Genomic DNA, 15,442 nt, shown 5'->3' on the forward strand with positions numbered 1-15,442 from the left:
TTCTATGACATAGAACATAGAATAGTACAGCACAGTACAGGCCCTTCGGCCCACAATTTTGTGCCGACCCTTAAACCCTGCCTCCCATATAACGCCCCACCTTAAATTCCTCCATATAGCTGTCTAGTAGTCTCTTAAATTTCACTACTGTATCTGCCTCCACCACTGACTCAGGCAGTGCATTCCACGCACCAACCACTCTCTGAGTAAAAAACCTTCCTCTAATATCCCCTTTGAACTTCCCGCACCTTACCTTAAAGCCATGTCCTCTTGTATTTAGCAGTGGTGCCCTGGGGAAGAGGTGCTGGCTATCCACTCTATCTATTCCTCTTAATATCTTGTACACCTCAATCATGTCTCCTCTCATCCTCCTTCTCTCCAAAGAGTAAAGCCCTAGCTCCCTAAATCTCTGATCATATTGCATACTTTCTAAACCAGGCAGCATCCTGGTAAATCTCCTCTGTACCCTTTCCGTTTTTTTTGGCGTGTGCGTGCGTGTGAGTCTGCGTGCATGTGTGTGCGATGTTGGCGGGACGATGTCATTTTCATGCCTTTACAGTGAGTGAGCCTGTGTGGCGCGCCACTCCTCACACAGACAATTTGCATTATCTTTCCCTTTATTTCACGAGGTCAAGTTGCGATCTCGACACTCAATGCAGCACGGATGGAAAGCATACTCAGGAACAGACCCGACTGGGTTCGAACCTGGGAACCTCTGTTCCAGAGTCCGGCGCTGATATCATTGCGCCACCAGCCGGCCCTCTGTACCCTCTCCAATCCTTCAACATCCTTCCTACAGTGAGGTGACCAGAACTGGACACAGTACTCCAAGAGTGGCCTAACCAGAGTTTTATAAAGCTGCGTCATTACCATGCGACTCTTAAACTCTATCCCTCGACTTATGAAAGCTAACACCCCATAAGCTTTCTTAACTACCCTATCCACCTGTGAGGCAACTTTCAGGGATCTGTGGACATGTACCCCCAGATCCCTCTGCTCCTCCACACTTCCAAGTATCCTGCCATTTACTTTGTACTCTGCCTTGGAGTTTGTCCTTCCAAAGTGTACCACCTCACACTTCTCCGGGTTGAACTCCATCTGCCACTTCTCAGCCCACTTCTGCATCCTATCAGTGTCTCTCTGCAATCTTTGACAATCCTCTACACTATCTACAACACCACCAACCTTTGTGTTGTCTGCAAACTTGCCAACCCACCCTTCTAACCCCACATCCAGGTCGTTAATAAAAATCACGAAAAGTAGAGGTCCCAGAACCGATCCTTGTGGGACACCACTAGTCACAACCCTCCAATCCGAATGTACTCCCTCCACCACGACCCTCTGCTTTCTGCAGGCAAGCCAATTCTGAATCCACCTGGCTAAACTTCCCTGGATCCCATGCCTTCTGACTTTCTGAATAAGCCTACCATTTGGAACCTTGTCAAATGCCTTACTGCTGTGTACATACATCTACTGATGCTTCTGGACACATCTTCAGTGATGTTCCTGGAATCATCGGGTGTTTCGGGTCTTTCAACATCATACAACCTCCTCCAGGTGACCCAGCCGGGGCTGATCAGACCCCAGCTTGTGTCCAGATGGCTAGCTACTTATGACTCCATGGCTCCCCTCTTTTGAGCCACAGCCATCTTGAGGCCCTCTCTGCTGCATCGGTGGTACTGCGGATGGCATCTCCTCTTCCTCTCTCCCTCGATGCCCAAAATGCTGAAGGCTCTTACTAAAGAACGGGCTACGAATCCCCTACAACCAACCTCCACTGGGAGACACCTCACTCTCCATCCAGCCTGCTGACTGTTGCTGACCAGTCCTGCGTACTTGGAGAGCTTCCTTTCAAATAAAATCCATGTAGATCATATCCACTACACTACCCTCATCAATACGCCTGGTCACCTCCTCAAAGAACTCTATCAGGCTTGTTAGACACGATCTGCCCTTCACAAAGCCATGCTGACTGTCCCTGATCAGACCATGATTCTCTAAATTCCCACAGATCCTATCTCTAAGAATCTTTTCCAACAGCTTTCCCACCTCAGACGTAAGGGTCACTGGTCTATAATTACCCGGACTATCCCTACTACCTTTTTTGAACAAGGGGACAACACTTGCCTCCCTCCAACCCTCCGGTACCACTCCCGTGGACAACGAGGACATAAGGATCCTAGCCAGAGGCTCAGCAATCTCTTCCCTCGCCTCGAGGAGCAGCCTGAGGAATATTCCGTCCAGCCCCGGGGACTTATCGGTCCTAATGTATTTTAACAACTCCAACACTTCCTCTCCCTTAATATCAACGTGCTCCAGAACATCAACCTCACTCATATTGTCCTCACCGTCATCAAGTTCCCTCTCATTGGTGAATACTGAAGAGAAGTATTCATTGAGGACCTCGCTCACTTCCACGTCCTCCAGGCACAATTTCCCACCTTTATCTCTAATTGGTCCTACCTTCACTCCTGTCATCCTTTTGTTCTTCATATAATTGAAGAATGCCTTGGGGTTCTCCTTTACCCTACTCGACAAGGCCTTCTCATGCCCCCTTCTTGATCTCCTCAGCCCCTTCTTAAGCTCCTTTCTTGCTACCCTATATTCCTCAATAGACCCATCTGATCCTTGCTTCCTAAACCTGATGTATGCTGCCTTCTTCCACCTGACTAGATTTTCCACCTCACTTGTCACCCATGGTTCCTTCACCCTACCATTCTTTATCTTCCTCACTGGGACAAATTTATCCCTAACATCCTGCAAGAGATCCATAAACATCAACCACATGTCCATCGTTCATTTCCCTGCAAAAACGTCATCCCAGTTCACACCCGCAAGTTATGAGGCCTTATTTTGCCCTTCCCCAGTTAAAAATTTTCCTGTCCTCTCTGATTCTATCCTATTCCATGATAATCTAAAGATGGTGATGTTAGAGCCTGTGACCGTAAAGGTCCAGAGAAACATTCCCGTCTGAGGATGGTGTGGAATGTTAGAGCCTGTGACCGTGAAAGTCCAGAGAAACATTCCTGTCTGAGGATGGATGGTGTGGAATGTTAGAGCCTGTGACTGTGAAGGTCCAGAGAAACATTTCCGTCTGAGGATGGTGTGGAATGTTAGAGCCTGTGACTGCGAAGGTCCAGAGAAACATTTCCGTCTGAGGATGGTGTGGAATGTGGATTTATTTCATGGTTTAGAGAACAGGCCCTTTGACCACCCAGCCTAATCACAGGACAATTTACAATGACCAATTAATCTACCCATTGGTACGTTTTTGAACTGTTGGAGGAAACCAGAGCACCTGGAGAAAACCCATGCAATTCATGGGAAAGACGTAGAAACTTGCTTAGATGTGACGTCAAAATTGAACTCTGAACTCTGACACCCTGAGATGTAATAGCATCGTACTGACCACTACACTACTGGGACGTCTCAAATAGTTTTCATGTTGAGCCCATGAGACAAACAACTGGAGGAACAACATACACAAGGTACAGGAGTAACTAACTCAGCAGGTCAGGCAGCATCAGGTACAGAGGTTGGAAGATGATCTGAACACGTGATGGACTACAGATACTGGAATAGAAACATAGAAACATAGAAAATAGGTGCAGGAGTAGGCCATTTGGCCCTTCGAGCCTGTACCGCCATTCAGTATGATCATGGCTGATCATCCAACTCAGAACCCTGCACCAGCCTTCCCTCCATACCCCCTGATCCCTTTAGCTACAAGGGCCATAACTAACTCCCTCTTAAATATAGCCAATGAACTGGCCTCAACTGTTTCCTGTGGCAGAGAATTCCACAGATTCACCACTCTCTGTGTGAAGAAGTTTTTCCTAATCTCGGTCCTAAAAGGCTTCCCCTTTATCCTCAAACCGTGACCCCTCGTTCTGGACCCCCCCCAACATCAGGAACAATCTTCCTGCATCTAGCCTGTCCAATCCCTTTAGGATTTTATATGTTTCAATCAGATCCCTCCTTAATCTTCTAAATTCCGACGAGTATAAGCCTAGTTCATCCAGTTTTTCATCATATGAAAGTCCTGCCATCCCAGGAATCAATCTGGTGAACCTTCTTTGTACTCCCTTTATGGCAAGGATGTCTTTCCTCAGATTAGGGGACCAAAACTGCACACAATACTCCAGGTGTGATCTCACCAAGGCCTTGTACAACTGCAGTAGTACTTCCCTGCTCCTGTACTCGAATCCTCTTGCTATGAGTGCCAGCATACCATTCGCCTTTTTCACCGCCTGCTGTACCTGCATGCCCACTTTCAATGACTGGTGTATAATGACACCCAGGTCTCGTTGCACCTCCCCTTTTCCTAATCGGCCACCATTCAGATAATAATCTGTTTTCCTGTTTTTGCCACCAAAGTGGATAACTTCACAGTTATCCACATTAAATTGCATCTGCCATGAATTTGCCCACTCACCTAACCTATCCAAGTCACCCTGCATCCTCTTGGCATCCTCCTCACAACTAACACTGCCGCCCAGCTTCATGTCATCCGCAAACTTGGAGATGCTGCATTTAATTCCCTCATCCGAGTCATTAATATATATTGTAAACAACTGGGGTCCCAGCACTGAGCCTTGCGGTACCCCACTCGTCACTGCCTGCCATTCTGAAAAGGTCCCGTTTATTCCCACTGTTTGCTTCCTGTCTGCCAACCAATTCTCTATCCACATCAATACCATACCCCCAATACAGTGTGCTTTAAGTTTGCACACTAATCTCCTGTGTGGGACCTTGTCAAAAGCCTTTTGAAAATCCAAATATACCACATCCACTGGTTCTCCCCTATCCACTCTACTAGTTACATACTCAAAAAATTCTATGAGATTCGTCAGACATGACTTTCCTTTCACAAATCCATGCTGACTTTGTCCGATGATTTCACCGCTTTCCAGATGTGCTGTTATCACATCTTTGATAACTGACTCTAGCAGTTTCCCCACCACTGATGTTAGGCTAACCGGTCTATAATTCCCTGGTTTCTCTCTCCCTCCTTTTTTAAAAAGTGGGGTTACATTAGCCACCCTCCAATCCTCAGGAACTAGTCCAGAATCTAAAGAGTTTTGAAAAATTATCACTAATGCATCCACTATTTCTTGGGCTACTTCCTTAAGCACTCTGGGATGCAGACCATCTGGCCCTGGGGATTTATCTGCCTTTAATTCCTTCAATTTACCTAACACCACTTCCCTACTAACATGTATTTCCCTCAGTTCCTCCATCTCACTGGCCCCTCTGTCCCCTACTATTTCCGGAAGATTATTTATGTCCTCCTTAGTGAAGACAGAACCAAAGTAATTATTCAATTGGTCTGCCATGTCCTTGCTCCCCATAATCAATTCACCTGTTTCTGTCTGAAGGGGACCTACATTTGTCTTAACCAATCTTTTTCTTTTCACATATCTATAAAAGCTTTTACAGTCAGTTGTTATGTTCCCTGCCAGTTTTCTCTCATAATCTTTTTTCCCCTTCCTAATTAAGCCCTTTGTCCTCCTCTGCTGAACTCTGAATTTCTCCCAGTCCTCAGGTGAGCCACTTTTTCTGGCTAATTTGTATGCTTCTTCTTTGGAATTGATACTATCCCTAATTTCCCTTGTCAGCCACGGGTGCACTACTTTCCTTGATTTATTCTTTTGCCAAACTGGGATGAACAATTGTTGTAGTTTATCCATGCGATCTTTAAATGCTTGCCATTGCATATCCACCGTCAACTCTTTAAGTGTCATTTGCCAGTCTATCTTAGCTAATTCACATCTCATACCTTCAAAGTTACCCCTCTTTAAGTTCAGAACCTTTGTTTCTGAATTAACTATGTCACTCTCCATCTTAATGAAGAATTCCACCATATTATGGTCACTCTCACCCAAGGGGCCTCTCACGACAAGATTGCTAATTAACCCTTCCTCATTGCCCAATCTGGTAAGGACGGTGATAAGTGGAACCAGATAAGAAATGGAAAATAGATTAGATTCCTTTTTCTCTCTTCTATCTTCTGGGAGAAGATACAGGAGCATAAAAACCCAGATAACCAGATTCAACAACAGCTTCTAACCCTGGAACAATTCAGCTCATAGTGATCTTGTACTTTATCGTTTATCTGCAATGTACTTTTACACTTTATTCTGCATTGTTATTGTTTTCCCTTTTTCCAGCTCAATGCACTGTGGAATGATTTGATCTGTTAAACAGTATGCATAATAAGCTTTTCACTCTATCTTGGCACATGTGACAATAATAACCAAACCAAACCCTTCTTTCGCATCCCTTCCTGGTGGTGCTGCTATGTTTTTGGATTCCATGTTGCTGCATATGGACACTTTACTCTTTCTTTTTGCCCAACTTCAAACTGCACTATAATTTTTACACCATTCTGCTGATTTACGCCTGTGGTTGTATTTATTGTGAATGTATTTTCATGGGCACTCTTTACACTGTGAGCTTCAATTGAACATTGCACTCTGGTGCACTCTAATCTGATCTAATTGGAACACCATTGGATTGTAGACTCTCCAAGTGGGTAGCATGGTAGTGTAACGATTTGGCCAACACCTTACAGCACCGACGGTAAGATTGGGATTCGATTCCTGCCGCTGTCTGTAAGCAGTTTGAATGTTCTTCCCATGACCATGTGAGTTTCCTCCAAGTGCTCCGGTTTTCTCGCACATGTCAAAGCTGTACAGTTAGGGTCAGTGAATTGTGGGCATGCAATTTTGGCACCAGAAGCTTGCCTGACATAATCCTCACTGATTTGATTTGAGTGGACATGAAGGCCTCTTGCCACTTTTCACTGCATAATATGATGTGTGTATGATATATAATGCTAATCTTGTTTTTCAAGTGGAATAAGAGCTGCTCTTCCTCTAGCCTCATTCTGGCAGTGGAAGAGGCTGAGGACTACAGGTAGGTGTGGGAATGGGAAGGGGAGTTGAAATAGCTGGTATCTGGAGATCAGGATGGCCACTGAGGACAGAGAGCAGGAGTTCCACCAAATGATTTCCCAGTCTACGCTAGGGTTTTGCCGACATAGGAGAGGCCACATCGGGAGCACCCATTGTAGCAGGAGAGGGTTTCAGGAGGCGCGGGGCAATGCTTGCCTCACCCGGAGGGTAGTTTAGGTGGTAGTGAGAGAGGAGGTGTAGGGTTGAGTTTTACGCCTGGTGTCTTTACAGGGTTAAGTTGTCAGTATATGGTAAGGAGTGGTGGGGCGGGAAGAGCTGACAAGGGAGACACAGAGGGAGTGGTCACTGTAGGAGTTCAGCATATCACCGAACACTGTAACAAACTTTACAGATACTGTACATTGTAGAAGGTATCCCGACCGGTTGCATCATGACCTACTACAGCAGTTCCAACACACACGAATGCAAGAGGCTGCAGAGTGCAATGGACACAGCCCAGTCTATCATGGGTACAGCCTCTCCATCCCTGACGGTATCTACAGGAAGCATTACCTCAAGAAGGTGGCATCTGTCATTGAGAATCCCACCATTTGGGCTTAGCCCTCTTGTGGGCAGGAGGTGTAGGAGGCTGAAGTCCCACACCACCAGCTTCAGGAACAGTTATTTTCCTTCAACCATCAGGTCTTGAACTGTCTGCACAATCCTAACATCAGAAAACCATTAGCCACCTCTGACACTCTCACGGACGTGTTTCTGGTTGTGTCTTGTTTGCATTAATGTCTTGTTCAGTCTTATATAAGTTATGTTCTGTGCATTAGAACATGGAACAGTACGGGCCCTTTGACTCGCAATGCTACTCTGAGGTCAATATAACCTTTCTTCCTACTTAGCCCTTAATTTCTCTTTTATCCACGTGCCCATCTAAGATTCTCTTAAATGTTCCTAACATATCTGTCTCTATCACCACCCCTGGCAGTGCTCCATTTATCCACCAACCTCTGTGCAAAATCTACCTCTGACATTGCCCCGATACTTTCCCCCAGTCACTTGTCCTCTTGTATTAGTCATTGCCACTCTGGGAAAAGGTGCTGGCTGCCCGTGCTGTCTATGTCTCTTATTATCTTATACATCTCTATCAGTCACCTCTCATCCTCCTTCACTCCAAAGAGAAAATCCCATCCTATCCTCATAACACATGCTGTCTAATCCAGGCAGCATCCTGGTAAATCTCTTCTGCACCAGCTCTAAAGCTTCCACATCCTTCCTATAATGAGGCGATCAGAAATGAACACAATACTCATATTGCCTGTGTTGCTTCTACAAGAACATTTTTCACTGTACCTATACCTCTCCCTACTTGTGCACAACAATAAACTCAGCTCGCGCCAGGCAGGACTTGTAATAACAAGTAGATATCACTTGGTGATGCTGTTGGCAACTCTCTCCAATATCTGATCGCACCATAATCATGTGATTTAAGACATCGGAGCCGAATTGGGCTATTTGGCCCATCGAGTCTGCTCAGCAATATCAGTAGGGTTATCCTTGTTGTGAATTCTGTGGGCAGGATATATGGTCAACCTTCCACACTGTTCAGTAGATGCCAGTGATGGGACAACTTGGCCAGAGGCACAGATCCTTGTCACTGTCGCAGGATGCTATCCATGTCAAGTCCTCTTGGCTACTTTTTGGAACTGCAATTGGTCAATTATTGTTGCACGTGCCTAGGTACAGTGAACAGTGAACAGTGGAACTGCAATTGGTTAATTATTGTTGCATGTACCCAGGTACAGTGAACAGTGAACAGTGAACAGTGGAACTGCAATTGGTCAACTATTTTTGCATGTACCCAGGTACAGTGAACAGTGAACAACTTGTGTTCATGCAGTTCATTACACATTGCATTCAGGGGGAAAACTGTGGTGTGCTATCAGAGTAAGTGTTTGAGGCAGGTACAATGACAGTTTTTAAAGATCAGTTGGACAGGTACATGGAAAAGAAAGGATATAGGACAAATGGTGGCAAAAGGTTAGATGAGCATTTGATTGGCGTGAACCAGAAGGGCCAAAGGGCCTGTTTCCATTCTGCACGAACCCATGGACAGATCAGGAAACTGTCTCCATGCTGCATGAACCCATGGACAGATCAGGAAACTGTCTCCATTCTGCATGAACCCATGGACAGATCAGGAAACCGTCTCCATTGTGCACGAACCCATGGACAGATCAGGAAACTGTCTCCATTCTGCATGAACCCATGGACAGATCAGGTAACTGTCTCCATTCTGCATGAACCCATGGACAGATCAGGTAACTGTCTCCATGCTGCATGAACCCATGGACAGATCAGGAAACTGTTGGAAGTATCATAGTTGTAGTGTGCAGAGAATTATTTCAAAAATCAGTCAGGGTCTCCTGAAGGAAAATATCTAGGTGGTCATTTCCTGTACATGATTAATTGTGAAACTAGTCACTCCCCTGTGCTATTGGCTAGGGAACTGATCATTTCCACTATTGGTCAGTAAGCTGTGGGGGGGGGGGTGGACCAGCTTAGACTACGACATGGGGAACAAGTCCCACACTTACTCTATTGGCCAATGGCTATAGAGTAACACTATTGGCTGAGTATTATGCCAAGCATGCTTGGGGATTGTGTCACTCAAGCTTTTGGCCAATGATTGGGTTATGGTCACTCTATTAGCTGGAGAACAGTCTCACAAACCTGAATTGAAGAAATCCATGAACTCTGGAGCACTCAGGGTGTGGTTCTGTAACAGTGAGAGAGAGAGAGAGAGAGAGATTGTTAATAACATGTCTGACTAACAAGCAGGATAAGCTTTGTGACAACCTGGGCTCAAGGGAGACGTTTTCTGTCCCTTCAGTCAGAACCAGAATGAAGTCCCAGATGTCACTTGGGCATAGAAAAACAGGCCAACCCCTGCATCTGGCACAGACCTGGGCAACATGCTGGCACAGCATTTAGAGCCACTGCCGCCCAGCTCCAGAAATCTGGGGTTGATCTTGACCCTGTGTGGAATCCCCACATTCTCCCTGTGATCACATGTGATTCTCTGAGTGCTCCAGTCCCCTCCCACATCTCAAGCAGCTGATTACTATAACTGAAACCCCAAAATGAATCAAAAGGGAGTTAATGGGGAATGTGTGCGGGAAAAGAGGTTGCAGGAGAGGCAGTGAGACTTGTCCTCAGGAGTCAGCAATGACCACCTGGCTCCTTCCATGGTGTTAGTATCTCAAATGACCAATCCTGGAGCAAGTGCACAAAAAATGCAGCCAGTGCCTCTCCTCTCTTCGAAGTTTAAGGAATTTGTACAAATGTCTGACAAAATTCTACAGATGAACTGTTGGAAGTATCGTGATTGGCTGCATTATGGCATGGTGCGGCAATTCAAATGCAGAGGACTGCAGAGAACAGTGGATGTTACCTGGTCCATCATGGGCTCAGCTGTCCTCACCACTGACAGCACCTACAGGAGGATCCCCACCATCTGGGGTATGCCCTCATCTTGCTGCTACCAGAGGGCAAGGGCACAGAAGCAAGTTTCAAGAAGGCAACACCCACACCACAGCTTCTTCCCTGCAACCAATAGGTTCTTCAAGTGACCTGCACAAGTCTAACCCTAGCTCAGCAACGGAATGCTACAGACCACCGTCGGCTTGAATCTGACTGGTTTTATTTTGCACTAATGCCTTCACTCCACTATCTGATATAATTCATATCCTTTGTGTTGTCTCTACGGGTGATGCTGCTGAAAGCAAGTATTCCATTCGACATGTACTTCACTGTACTTGAGCGTATGTCTACAAACTTCCTTGACTTTACATCTCTTTCAACAGATAATAGAATTGGGCATTTTAGCAGGTTAACACGTACCTCTTTCAGAAATTCTGGGGCGCTTTGACCAGTGACAGGAGTATCCACCCGATCAACCTGGAACAATGAGGGAAAAGTCTTGAACCTGTGGTATCCCAGAACGGAAGGCGTTAGCCAGAGTGAGGGAGAGGAAGGACAATACTAGCCTGGCTGAAGTTCTCTGCTCAGGACCTGTTGCCCCTCCAACACCAGGCAAGAGGGACGTCTGGTTCAATGATGGACTGTAGGTTTGGTTTTGCACCTGTGTGGTAATAGTGACATAGCTTGTGACCAGCTCCACACCCCACTCGGGTACACACCCCCCTCACCCCAGGAAACACAGACATCACCCACCCGGGCGTGAGAGGCCGAGCACAACAACTCTGGCAGGAATGGAAGTCTTGTATTCCTATGGTGCCCCACTGGTCTTACCGGGCAACAAGGTGCCGTCACTGTTGCATCATGGGAAACCCAGCAGGTAATGAATGCACAGCAAGATCTCAGAGTGACACTAGATCATAATGGCAATGGAGAGGGTTCAGAAGAGGTTTACTAGGATGCTGCCTGGTTTAGAGGGCATGAGAGGCTGGATAAACGGGTTGTGTGGCAATCAAACTGAGTGGTAGAGGCTGAGAGGAGATCTGATAGAGGTTTATAATATTATGAGAGGCATGGATAGAGTAGAAAGGGAGTATGTGTTTCGCAGGGTAGAAATGTCTGTTCCAGAGGACTTACACTGAAGGTGAGGGGGGCAGGCTCAAAGAGGAGGTGAGGGGTAAAATTTTTACTCAGAGAGTGGTGGATGCCTGGTATGCTGGAAGAGGCAAAAACATTAGAGGCTTTTAAGAGATGTTTGGATAGGCACATGGATGCAAGGAAGATGGAAGGAAATGGATATTGTGTAGGTAGAAGGCTTTAGTGTTTGGGTGTTTTTGATCAGTTTTTAGTCAGTTCATCACAACACTGGGGCTAAGTGGCCTGTTCCTGTGCTGTAAGTTCTATGTCCTAAGTACCTTTGGATCAAAGGTGCTCACGGTGAGGCCATTCTCTCTGTGAAAGAGGAGACAGTGATTACAACACTGGTAATATAAAAACATATAACATCACATTCTGTTTACTGGTTACTAACAGACAAAATGCCTACAGATTCAAAAGTAGATTGGGAACAATTTAAATCCAGAAGAACTGGACATTTTAATCCAGAAACAGAGAGTTTGAACCCAGAAACACTGGGGATTGAACCCAGAAATAATGGGGTTAAAACCAGAAATACTGGGGGTTTGAACCCTGAAACAATGGGGTTATAACCGGAAACACTGGGGGTTTGAACCCTGAAACAATGGGGTTAAAACTGGAAACATTGGGGGTTTGAACCCTGAAACAATGGGGTTAAAACTGGAAACATTGGGGGTTTGAACACTGAAACAATGGGGTTAAAACCAGAAACACTGGGGGTGTGAACCCTGAAACAATGGGGTTAAAACCAGAAACACTGGGTGTTTCAACCCTGAAACAATGGGGTTAAAACCAGAAAAACTGGGGGTTTGAACCTAGAAACAATGGGGTTAAAACCAGAAACACTGGGGGTTTGAACCCAGAAACAATGGTGTTAAAACTAGAAACACTGGGAATTCGAGCCCAGAAACAATGGGGTGAAAGCCAGAAACACTGGGGGTTTGAACCCAGAAACAATGGGGTTAAAACCAGAAACACTGGGGGTTTAAACCTAGAAACAATGGGGTGAAAACCAGAAACACTGCGGGTTCGAACCCAGAAACAATGGATTTAAAACCAGAAACACGGGGGGGGGGTGTTAACCCAGAGACAATGGGATTTAAAACAGAAACACTTGAGGGGGGTTGAACCCTGAAAGAACGGGGTTAAAACCAGAAACACTGGTGGTCTGAACCCAGAGACAATGGGGTTAAAACTGGAAGCACCTGGGGTTTGAACCCAGAAACAACTGGGTTAAAACCTGAAATACTGGGGGTCTGAACTTAGAGACAATGGGGTTAAAACCAGAAACAGTGGTGGTTTGAACTTAGAAACAATGGGGTTAAAACCAGAAACACTGGGGGTTTGAACCCTGAGACAATGGGGTTAATACTAGAAACACTGGTAGTTGGAACCCAGAGACAATGGGGTTAAAACTGGAAGCACCTGGGGTTTGAACCCAGAAACAACTGGGTTAAAACCTGAAATACTGGGGGTCTGAACTTAGAGACAATGGGGTTAAAACCAGAAACAGTGGTGGTTTGAACTTAGAAACAATGGGGTTAAAACCAGAAACACTGGGGGTTTGAACCCTGAGACAATGGGGTTAATACTAGAAACACTGGTAGTTGGAACCCAGAGACAATGGGGTTAAAACTGGAAGCACCTGGGGTTTGAACCCAGAAACAACTGGGTTAAAACCTGAAATACTGGGGGTCTGAACTTAGAGACAATGGAGTTAAAACCAGAAACAGTGGTGGTTTGAACTTAGAAACAATGGGGTTAAAACCAGAAACACTGGGGGTTTGAACCCTGAGACAATGGGGTTAATACTAGAAACACTGGTAGTTGGAACCCAGAAACAATGGGGTTAAAACCAGAAACACTGGGGATTTGAACTCAGAGACAATGGGGTTAAAGCCAGAAACACTGGGGGTGTTAACGCAGAGACAATGGGATATGAAACAGAAACACTGGAGGGGGGTTGAACCCTGAAAGAATTGGGTTAAAACCAGAAACACTGGTGGTCTGAACCCAGAGACAATGGGGTTAAAACCAGAAACACTGGTGGTCTGAACCCAGAGACAATGGGGTTAAAACCAGAAGCACTGGGGGTTTGAACCCAGAAACAATTGGGTTAAAACCAGAAATACTGGGGGTTTAAACTTAGACACAATGGGGTTAAAACCAGAAACAGTGGTGGTTTGAACTTAGAAACAATGGGGTTAAAACCAGAAACACTGGGGTTTTGAACTCAGAAACAATGGGGTTAAAACCAGAAACACTGGGGATTTGAATCCTGAAACAATGGTGTTAAAACTAGAAACAGAGGGGGTTTGAACTCAGAAACAATGGGGTTAAAATCAGAAATACTGGCGGTTTGAACCTTGAAACAATGGGGTTAAAACCAGAAATAGTATCTGTTTGAACCCTGAGACAATGGGGTTAAAACGAGAAACACTGGGGTTTTGAACTCAGAAACAATGGGGTTAAAACCAGAAACACTGGGGATTTGAATGCAGAAACAATGGGGTTTAAACCTAGAAAAACAGGGTTTGAACCCAGAAACATGGGGGGGCGGTTAAAACACTGGGGTTTAAACCCAGATACTGTCTGTTACAAAGAGGGTGCACAATGTATTCTGGTGACATGTTGTAGGGTGCTCCCAAGAAGAACATTACTCTCTCACAACTTGATAGCACTCTGTAATACATCACCAGCAGTAGGTATTGTGATCTCCATCATACAGGGGTTGTCTTGGCAGCAGTACAAGTTAATTCAGTGAGGTTACGTCTATGGGTCTGACCAAGCAGTAGTACCTTGACATGTTGTTCTTCTTTGCAAAGATGCGCAGGAAGAACTCCCCCTCCTCGTTCTTGTTGAAGGTGGATGTCACAATCAAATACTGTCCTGGGGGAAGTTGCAGTTGCCTTGACACGGACCGAGTGTTGATGTAAGAACCCGAACTGAACACTGGCCGATTCCAACGGAAGAACGTACGGCCAAAGGGGGAGATCCTCTCTACATACTTTGGGGAATAATTTTGGATTGAAGGAATCTGTCAGTCATGGCTGTGTGCAATAGCAGAACAGACCCTGGGCTGCTTTCTCTGCAGTGGTGAAGGCTGATAGAATTTTATACAATTATGAGTGGTGCTGATAGAGAGTCAGAATCGCTTTTCCAGGGAATTAATGTCAAACACTACAGCGCATAGCTTTGAGGTGAGAGGGGGAAAGGTTAAGGGAGATGTGTGGGGCAAGGATTTTTACACAGACTGCCAGGGCAGGTGATAGAAACAGGCACAGTAGTTGTGTTTCTGAGGACTTTAGACATGTAAACATGATATGGGTAGATGAGATTAGATTCTTTTAACATTGTGGCTGGTACTGACATGATGGGCTGAAGGGCCTGTTTGCAGTGTTATACCATTCTGTGTTTTGTTCAGCAACAGGCCCTTCAGCCCACTGAGTCTGTGAGGACCACCAACCACCCAATTACACCGATCTAATTTTATCCTCACACTCTCATCATCTCCCCCAGTTTCCACACACGAGGGAAAATTTACCTGCAAAAACAGGAAAACAGATTATTATCTGAATGGTGGCTGATTAGGAAAAGGGGAGGTGCAACGAGACCTGGGTGTCATTATACACCAGTCATTGAAAGTGGGCATGCAGGTACAGCAGGCAGTGAAAAAGGCGAATGGTATGCTGGCATTTATAGCGAGAGGATTCGAGTACAGGAGCAGGGAGGTACTACTGCAGTTGTACAAGGCCTTGGTGAGACCTGGAGTATTGTGTGCAGTTTTGGTCCCCTAATCTGAGGAAAGACATCCTTGCCATAGAGGGAGTACAAAGAAGGTTCACCAGATTGATTCCTGGGATGGCAGGACTTTCATATGAAGAAAGACTGGATGAACTGGGCTTGTACTTGTTGGAATT

The 15,442-nt window shown here is 45.6% G+C and overlaps 1 protein-coding gene across 1 annotated transcript in view; it reads right to left on the reverse strand.

Moving 5' to 3' along the window:
- The window catches only part of LOC134352522 (calpain-8-like), a 197,783-nt gene that overhangs the window by 50,533 nt on the left and 131,808 nt on the right, over positions 1 to 15,442 (reverse strand). The window contains exons 12-15 of the mRNA XM_063059788.1: positions 14,321 to 14,559; positions 11,801 to 11,837; positions 10,809 to 10,865; positions 9,639 to 9,684 (exon numbers count right to left, since the gene is read on the reverse strand). Coding sequence (XP_062915858.1) covers positions 9,639 to 9,684; positions 10,809 to 10,865; positions 11,801 to 11,837; positions 14,321 to 14,559 — 379 coding nt within the window. The remainder of the gene's footprint in view (positions 1 to 9,638; positions 9,685 to 10,808; positions 10,866 to 11,800; positions 11,838 to 14,320; positions 14,560 to 15,442) is intronic.

Source organism: Mobula hypostoma, chromosome 10 (genome assembly GCF_963921235.1).
Source record: "Mobula hypostoma chromosome 10, sMobHyp1.1, whole genome shotgun sequence".
Taxonomy (NCBI): domain Eukaryota; kingdom Metazoa; phylum Chordata; class Chondrichthyes; order Myliobatiformes; family Myliobatidae; genus Mobula; species Mobula hypostoma.